We start from the raw sequence: 10,019 nt of genomic DNA, 5'->3' as shown, positions 1-10,019 counted from the left end.
GTTTTATTTTTTCATTATTTGTTTGTTTTTATGTGTGTTTTATTTCTTACAAGTATTTCTTAATTATAATGATGTTTTTTGTTTTTATTAGTTTAACTTAAAAATTGTGTATATGTAAAATAATAATAATGTAATGTAAGCAAAATTATATAACTAAAAAATAGTTAAATATTTAAAAATAAAACACAGTACAATGGAAGAACATGTTGTTGTGCTAATCATAATAAAATTAGATTTTGCAAGTTTTTTGTTTTTGTTGATTAAAATCAAAATGAAAAATATAATTGTTAATAAAATAATATTATTATTAGGTTAAAAAGTGTGATAATAAAGGAAAAGAACAAATAAAATAAAAAAAAATCTTATTTTTCGGCCGCCTTCTTTATAACAATTATAATAATAGTAATAATAATTAATAATAGGTATATAGAATGGTTTATTACACATAAAATACAGTTTGTAACTCTACTATAAACTTATAGTAAGTTATTAATACCATAACCATAAAATCAAAAACCTATTGCCAACTTAAGTAACTATTGGAGTACGACTGAAAACATTTGATTTAGTTTCTTTCTCAGCTACAAATTTGGAAGCAGTTCTGCTTACAGAAAGGCTTTTTTGTTGAGCTGTGGGAATGATTTCGATTTTATGGATTGGTCTTTTACGAATAATGACTAAATTTATGTTAAAAAATAATAATTATAAACAAAAAGGCATTTGGTGAAAGAAATTTAAAAAAGTTTTGTACAATATTGCCAAGAACAAATGTAAATGTAAATAAATACACTTCTTTTGCATTCTATTATTATATATACTTTTTTCTGAATTTGTTGTTATTGTTACATTTAAAATATTTTTTTGTTTGTTTTGTATTTTTGTTATACGATCTATACAAGATCAATTTTTAGTCTGATAAGCTACATAATGTACATTGAATACTTCCCACGTTATTTGGAAGCCCCAATTTCCAGCACATAACATTCAAGATTGTTTTTGTATTTTCGTAGGTTATACATATTATCTGAAAATGCCTCTTTATGCTCTATTTATCTACATATATTTGAGAGTATATACATAGATATATAGTGTCTTACACATTGTATACAAAGTACGTGACAATGTATTACTCATAACATTTTTAATGCATGTATGTATTTTTGGTTTGTAAATCGTCATTATTTCAGGCTTCATTTAGTTTTGTTTTAATTCATTTTTTTATTACTTTTTACTTTTAGAATTGATATATCCATATTTATAAGATACATACATAAAATTAATTAATTATTTCTTTGCTTTTGTTTGAATTCGTTGAATTATCGTTTTTTTATTTTTTTTTATGTGATTGATTATTTATGTTGACTTTGAATTTAAAAAGGAATTTGGATTGTTTTGGGTTCTGTAGTGCCAAGAAGTAAATACTTGCGGAAAAAAAATGTTGTTTAACAGCTAACGGATCTGGAACATTGGAACTGACCATGTCGATTAAAAAACTCCCTTACCTATAAATTTTTAGAATATACGCAATACACGGTATTAATGACAATATCTGTCGACAGATTTGTAATTCTTGAATCTATAGTTTAACTAGGATTATAAATTTTAAGTCGGCGTTACCGTCTTTGAAAAATAAACTTAACATTTGTACTTGTCGTAGTGAACAACAAGAATAAAGTTTTAAATTTTTAATGTTTTTACTTTTCAAGAATAAGGACTAATTGGCAATATAGTTAATGTTAACCAACGTCCCAGTAAATTTTTCGCAAGAATGTACGTCCCAGTATAATGCATGCCGAAAAAGCAAAGTAATATGTAAGGACCTGGTTTTTCATTTTCTATTCACGGTTCTTAAACAAGAAAAAAGTGGTAAATTGAATTTTTTGTAATTCTTTAGATAAGTTATTACGTGTGGTGGTGGTGTTAATTACACAGTATGTATATATAAGGTGGAGATAAAATATGTTTTTGTTTTTATAATATATTAATTTAATATTAAAACCCTATTAAATAATTGTATATGGCAAAAATGTGGCACAAAGTTCTGTTTTTTTTTGTTTGTTTTTGTAGTGTGTATATAAATGACACAAAATTATGAAAAAATATATAAAAATTAAATTATGTACTTAGTTTAGAATTTTGTATGAAGTATGAAATGTATACCTATAACAGATATTTGACATGAAAATACACACTTTTACAATATTCTAAGATGACAATATTTTTTGTTTAATGTCATGTATCTTTTTTTACAAAAACATATATTTTAAATACTCGTACAGCTCAATTTTCGTTGATTACACTCCACCATACATTAGTTTAAGCATATATTTCGGGTTTATATTCCGAAATTTAAAATACGCTTCTCATTTTTTTCAAATAATAATAGTAATTTTAATATTTTACAATAAGATTCATCAGTATGTGTAAGAAAAAAAATGAAAGAATTGCATTCCAAAATTTTATAAAACGTAGTTAATTTTAAAAATGGCATTTATCGAAATTTTGTATTGAGCAATTTGGGCAGTATAATATATAATATTCTTTTAAATTACATTTTTAAAAATGAAAAGGTCAGAACAAATTTGAATTAACTCAAATATTTTCTAAACGATTTTATCTTTTTTAAACAAAAACAATTAAAATGTAAATGTAAAATTGAACATAACTAAACTGAATATATTGAAAGATTTAATAAAAAATTTATTTGAGTTAAAAATATTAGAGTTGAACTGCTTGTGAGCGTTTTTGGGATAAAATCTGGTGGAGTGTATTAAAATTCGGCTTAGCCGAATTCACTAGTGTTCAAAATTGTTCAGTATAAAAAATTAAACGATCATTTATAAAAGCCCAAGAGATTGATATTTGAGATAAATTTGACAAGTTCAGGACTAGCATTTGTAATAAAGATAAGTAATTATCCTGATTTAAAACTTTGTTTTTACATAATAAATTATAATACTTCCATAAATTCTCAGATATACACAAGTTTTATCTTTACGAATCAGTCAGACATGGTAAATAATTTTTTTTTAAATTTCAAATATGTACTAAATGAAAATAAAAAATATATTTTAAATATCTATTGATGTTATGATATTATAACGACAAGAGTATGGACCAGAACTTATGGAAGTATTGATATAATTACTATTTGTATGTGTTGTTGTATTTCCTGATCTTTATTTTTCCAACTACTAATACTCGCAAATTATTTGTTTGAGTGCATGTATATACAATAATGAGTAAGTAGAAGTTTTTACATAATTAAATAAATTAAATAGCCTAAAGTCTATGTATTAAAATTCTATAATAATTTGTTTATTAAATTTATATTATGTATGTCTGTCATGTGATCAATAGTGTGTTAGTGTTTGTTGTATGTGTTTCTTCATTTAAATTTATTTTGTTTAATGTGTGTATAAAATAAATTCGATTTTAGTTTCATTTTAAGTCTATCATAAAAAGGGTCAATTTCCGTTTTTTTTTTTAATTTCTTAACAATATTATCAGGTTGATTTTATTTTGCCGTATAATTATGTATGTATTGCAATTTCTTCAATTTACAAAATCCACAAAAAATTTATCTACTTCCCAACGACCTTATTCATATTTCGTACCTACTATTCACATTTTAGGATGATCTTTAAAATTTCGGGTGCCACGTAATCATAACTTAGCTTAGAAGAAATCGGATCATATTAGTATGTATTAAATATAGAGTTTGCGATTATGATATGCATGAATGCATATAGAATATCTTATTGACAGTGTGTTCTAAAAAAAAAATAAAAATTTGCTTTTTATTATTTTTTATTTAGAGGAGTGCATAGGATTAGCTGATTATGATAATATTACGAAATTATGATTTAAAAATAATACCAGAAATAAACTTGATGTAAATTTCGAGTATATGATACATATTTTTATATATGTATTAGGATATTAAATTATTTGGTTTAAGAATTTAGCAATTATTTGATTTTATCATTAATAATGTTTCGGTTAAATAAGTAAAAGGAAACTTGATGTTTTTATTAATTTTTTTGCTCCTCTAATTATAACAAACAAATTCTAATTTTCCAATTTTTGCATAAAATTTATGACAGTTATTAAAAAAGATTTTTTACAAATGTTAGAAACGATTTATTTTTTATATAAAATCCCTTTCCCTTTATTTCTTTCAAATATTAGAAATGATTTATTTTTCATATGAAATCCCTTGCTATATAAAACAAGTAAGAGTCCAATATTTGCCTATGTCAAATCTTATATACTCTTTACCAAAGTGTATTTAAAATAAGTTAAATTTGTTTGAAAATAATATTTATATTAAATTACAAACGGAATAACATTGTTATACATAACTTTTTCACAAAGGTAAAGGTAATTAAACACAAAATTAAGGTAATTAATTTTTTGTTTTTGAGATTCTTTCAACTAATTATACAGAATGAACTAGTGTATAACTTTTGCTGATGGTTAATCGTTTGAATATCCGAATATGTATTTATATAAACATAGAAACTTCGTTTGATATTTTGAAGTAACAATTTAAATCAAAAGGTGTTTAAAGCGTTTTGAACACTTGAAACTCATATAACACAATAAGTAATTTTGGTTCATATTTAATCTTCAAAACTTAAGGCATAACTATAATGTACATAAGTTAGCTTAAGGGAATGTCAAAACCGAACGAAGTGTTTATGAAAAGTCTAAAGTGTTTATGAAAATCCGAAGAAACTTTTAGGCGGCTATAATATTCTTAAGTACATTTTTGCAACTGCGACTTTTGCAACTGCTTCAAAAGATAATTGGGTATAAACAATATCTTTATAAGGAAATTAGAGCCAAAACTGTTCAAATTGATTTAGCGTTACAGTAGCAAAAACAGTATCACACTAACCTAATCAGCACTCCTTAAAATACTATACGTAATAATTTACACTATTATATATGTTAGTACATATATGCATGTAATACAAATATCGACATTGCTATGATAACCATTTTTCATTGGTTGGTGACTCATACTTATGTATATATTATAAAATATCATGTGTCTCAACACTTTGATACACTTCCTATCTCATAGCAAATATACTGTTTGATTCTGTCTTATGTAAAACACGAATGACAAGAAATATCTAAATGTGAATGGAAATTGAAGAAACCGTTTTATAAAGTTCAATATGTGTGAAGAATAAGTTTATACCTTGCCGAAATTTATTACGAGAAGTGACCAGACAACGTTTCAATTCTTCTTCAAAGATTGTCATACATTTAACGTAATTACATAGTAAGTACGTATTTAATTTGCTCTATATTGATGGGAGAGAGGCAGAAAGCATTTATAAAAATAAATAACAGTTGAAATAAATGTATATTATTATAAGTAGAATTAATATTAATACATATATCACACACTATACATATCGACAAATGCAAACATATATTGATTTAAATTTAAAATTTTGTTTGAAAATTTAGATTTTTAAACTAACACCATCAATAGTTCTTGTTAAATTGTTGCTTTTCTATCCGAAAATAAGATTGTTAGACTGGGGTTATGTTACACTTATGGCACCACTTTCATTCGTTGCAGTTGTTTCACTTGTCGGCCGGCGACCGACATCAATATTTACAGACATGGCACTAGTGGCTACATTGCTAGCGCTGTTACTGTTGCCAACAGTTCGAGAAGACTGTGTGACAGTTGCTGGTGCAGATGCAATGGCCGCGGCAGCAGCTGCTGCCGTCGCCAAATGGTGGCCGAATTGTTGTTGGAAATGTTGGGTGAAATTATTGGTAAACATAGCATTATGAGACGTGGGTAGTGGTAATGCTGCTTGCGATGGGTGATGTGTTGATTGCAGATGATTGAAAACAACATTTGCTGTTGTTGTAGTATGGCCGGCTGTAGTAGCCGAGACTGAGGCCGATAAAGACCCTAATGAGGTGCACGTGTTGCTATTAATACTACTACCACTGCTGTTGGTAATTCCGTTACTTTCGTCTCGTGGCCTTTTCGTCAGTTGATTGATGCTGAGCGGGTTATTGATGTCTCGAGGATTTGCTCCGATTGGATTTCTCTGTAGGGGTACTGATATATGACTATTGTTATTACTGATGCTGGCACTTAAAGTCTCGGTTGTGGTAGAGGTTGCCACCGGTGAAGAGGCTGCAGACGAGGCTACTGATGATACTGAGGGTGATAGGGTTGATGTTAATGCGGTGGCTGGTGATTGATTTATGGCTTTGTCTGAATTATCAGAGCGTATATTATTAAGACTAGTTGTTGTTGAGGATCGACTGCTAGTAGTTGTTGGTAAGGATGTTATTAAACCTGAGCCATCGTTTGCGCTTGTTGCTGCCAATCCTAAGGAATTATAAGTGTTGTCATTACTAATACTGTTATTGTTGCTAATACTATTATTAGACATGGCCAATCCCATTGCTATATGACCAATACGATTGCCAAGTAACATTGCCGGGCTACCGCTAAGCAATGAGCGAACCATTCGGTCGGATAATGAGGCCGGCGAAGAAGTGGATGATGTATTTGTTGAACAAGAGCTTGCTGATCCATAACCCGACACAGATCCCGATGATGATGAAGATGAGGTAGAGAGTGTTGGCAATAGTGTGGACACTACACCGGAGGCAGCATTTATTATGCCACCTTCATAGGCAGACACCGTTGTCGCATTTAAATTGGAGCCGCCAATGCCTATAGACTGATGCTGCGGTTGCAAATGACTTGACTGCTGTTGATGCTGGTGATGATGATGTAGCTTTGTTTGTTGTAGTAATTGCTGATTTAAATGTTGTTGCTGAGCCTGCAATACATGCATATGCTGCTGTTGTAACTGTTCATTTACTGGTGTGTTCAACAGTCCGTTGCCATGCTGCGGCATAACCGGACTTGTCAACAGACTTAACGGGCTGGCTAAACTTGTTGATGGACTCTGCAAGCTGGAGAGTCCACTTAAACCACCTGGACTCGACAGACTGTGGTTCAGTGATTCATTGTCATCATCACGGCCCTTGTTGGTGTCATCACCACTACCGCAACTTCCCAAATTATCATGTTCGTTGTCGTCGTCATCATCCTCATCACTTCGTTGACCGTCCATGTCATCTAAATCATTGCAGTGATCATCTTTTGTACTACCACTACCGGTTGCACCAACGGACTCCATATAGCGAATGCACTTCTTTTTGCGCCTATTTATATAAAAACAAAATTCAAATTAGTAAATTACATTGCATTTCTTTTCAAAATAAGAAGATTTGTTTTCAATTATTTTTTTCATTTTGTTTTGGAAAAGAAAAAATATGTTATTTGAATTTGTTGATATTGAACAAAAGAAAATATATTAAACAAAAAATATTTTTTAAAGATCATGCTATTTATTATACATTCCAGGTCATGCAAAATTAAAGAAAAATAATAAAAATTTAAATAATAACTAAAACTATTAAAGCATAAACATTAAAAAATTATTTTCATTATTATTATTTTTATTCCTTCCTTAGCAAAATTTGGATCTGCCCCAATCTTTAAAACCTAATCCAGTTTTCAATTAAAATTTGATATTGTTTTACTTTCCAATTAAGAACTATACCATTTGGACTGTATGTGTAAGATCTAAATGAATGATCAGATAAAACCAGATATCTTAATTTGTAGTAAAAACTAATACAGAAGTCAGTTTGAATTGTGTAAGAGATCGAAAGGAATTGGTTGGTTGGTGGGGTGTGCTGGGTCTAATTCAGGGTTATTCACAGTGCCTTGCAAATGAGGTTATAAAAATTACATACAACAGAAAATTGATAACATGCTAAACTTCAGTAAAAAAGAAACAAACAAAATGAAAAACAAACGATAAAAAGCTATAGCTATTTCTGTTGTTTTTACAGATGTTAAATTAATGGAAAACTCTCCATTTTAGCAATAAAATGTAAAATTTACAACAGTTCAAAATTCGATAAACATCCAAACAACAATTTGTTTTAATGTAATTATGGTTAAAAATAATAAGTTAATAAAAGAAACGTATATACATATATTGAAACAAAATAAAATATAATGTTTAAATACTGACTTAAAAAACAAGTATTTAACAAACAAAAAATCCAAGCATTTAAAATGCAAAGAAATGGTCCTAAATTATATTTATATTGGCGTCTAATATAAAGCATGATTATGACATACGTACATACATATGTATGTCACAACGGTGTTTATCCTAGTTTTAAATATTAGTGACAAAGAGCAGTAAAGCCTATTTATTTAAGGACCTAATAATTAGTTATGATTTCAATTGACTAAGCAACAATTATGTTTTCTTCGTATTGCAGCTAACGTTGCGGTACCCATAAGAACGGATTGTTTTTCATTTTATAACTGTCCAAAATATAAAGGCAGTAGCCTCTATAATTTGTCACTATACATAGATAAGTGAAGTTGTTAATAATATAATATTAAGTATTTAATGCGGGCTTTTATTGAAAGGGATTCGAAACAAAAGGACAGCAAAAAAAGAAGAAATTCTTAATTGTGTAATATATATGGTTAACACAAAGATTCACAAAATAAGAATTTATATACGAATTTTTTTGGCAATACAATAGAGAACGTTGGAGCTAACTGGTTTATTTTTCAGTAGGTTTAGGCCCTTTTCTTTTTGATTTTTTTTTGTATGTACCTGTTAAAAAATATATTTTATTATTTATTAAAATCACATACGGCAGATAAATAATTCTATATTATGGCGCAATTTAGTCTTAAACAATATTGACTAAATAAAAAAAGTATTTAGCATATTAAGTAGACAACATCAAAAACAACATTTACAAAACTGTATTAGACAAACATTAATGAAAAATAAAAAAATAAATAATAAAATTTATTAACAGAAACATTTTATTAAAAATTATAAGAAAAACTGAACGGAAAAATACGAAACATTTTTATTTGGTTTAACAATTGTAATTAAATTGTTTAAACAAAGCAACACCTACGATAACAATGAAACACGTAGATTGAACGCGCTGCTTCTGAAGTACTCGAATATTTTAGATATTTTTTTGTTTAATAACAAAACAAAACGATCGGTACAATTTCGAGGAGTAGGAGGAGTGTAGGGGATTCAATTTCTTTATTTTTTCACAAATTTGTTGTAGTTGTTGTTTCTATGGAAGGAGATGCGTTTAAATATACTTTTAATAAATGGGACGTTCGCTGCAATTGATTGGTGTGACTTGTGCCAAACAGGTGTACAACGGTAGATATTTGATAGATTACAAGTTCACGTATGTGGGTGGAGCTTGGGGAGATGCTTGCTGAGGACCACCGGCGCCACCAACAACATTAGCACCACAATTACTACCACTTAAATTCGATGTACCATTTGAATTAAGACCTCCAGTGTTATTCGGATGCAAGTGTGTTTGATTTAAGCTGGCGTTGTTACTATTATTATTGTTATTATTATTTGTGCCATTTGTACTGCATTGTGAATTTGATCCTCCAGATCCACCGACTACTGCTGTATTCAGCAAGTGCATGTGGTTGGACGATGACGTAGATGATGATGACGAGGATGAAGAGGATGAATTTGGCAGCATTACAGTGCCCCCAATACCTGTCACAACCGTATTGATCATAGAGCTAGAGCTCATTCCCACACTCACACCCCCAACTCCACTGCTCACATTTCCGGAATTTGTCAAGGCGCTTAAACTTGGACTGCTCACATTGATGATATCGTTTTTTTTTCAATTTATGCATTTTATATCAATTGTTCATTAATTCGTTTAATCAATCATTAATTTATTTGTTATTTTTTGTAAATTTGGTTTATCCATTTTTATATTGGTAAGCATTATCAAAGGAAAGGTTTAAAAGACACATCATTATTAGTTTTCATGTTAACAATTAACAAAATTTGTCTAACAAAAACAAGAGTAGTAAAATTAAACTATATTTAATTTAATATATTCTTAGTTTTTAAACT

General features: G+C 28.7%; 1 protein-coding gene across 19 annotated transcripts in view; it reads right to left on the bottom strand.

The window, feature by feature from the left end:
• Positions 1 to 5,361: 5,361 nt before the first annotated feature.
• Positions 5,362 to 10,019, bottom strand: part of LOC111687000 (protein pangolin, isoforms A/H/I/S) — a 93,361-nt gene continuing 88,703 nt past the window's right edge. For 14 of the 19 annotated variants that reach the window (XM_046947717.1, XM_046948011.1, XM_046948052.1 and 11 more), the window contains one exon: positions 5,362 to 7,224. In XM_046947717.1, the coding sequence (XP_046803673.1) occupies positions 5,565 to 7,224 (1,660 nt within the window). In that variant the 3' untranslated portion in view covers positions 5,362 to 5,564. Of the gene's footprint in view, positions 7,225 to 9,024; positions 9,752 to 10,019 lie in introns of those variants that run through there. The other 5 variants (XM_046948141.1, XM_046947636.1, XM_046947676.1 and 2 more) reach the window with 1 other exon arrangement.

The sequence above is a fragment of the Lucilia cuprina genome, chromosome X (genome assembly GCF_022045245.1).
Source record: "Lucilia cuprina isolate Lc7/37 chromosome X, ASM2204524v1, whole genome shotgun sequence".
Classification (NCBI taxonomy): domain Eukaryota; kingdom Metazoa; phylum Arthropoda; class Insecta; order Diptera; family Calliphoridae; genus Lucilia; species Lucilia cuprina.
This window is presented reverse-complemented; position numbering and strand designations above follow the sequence as displayed.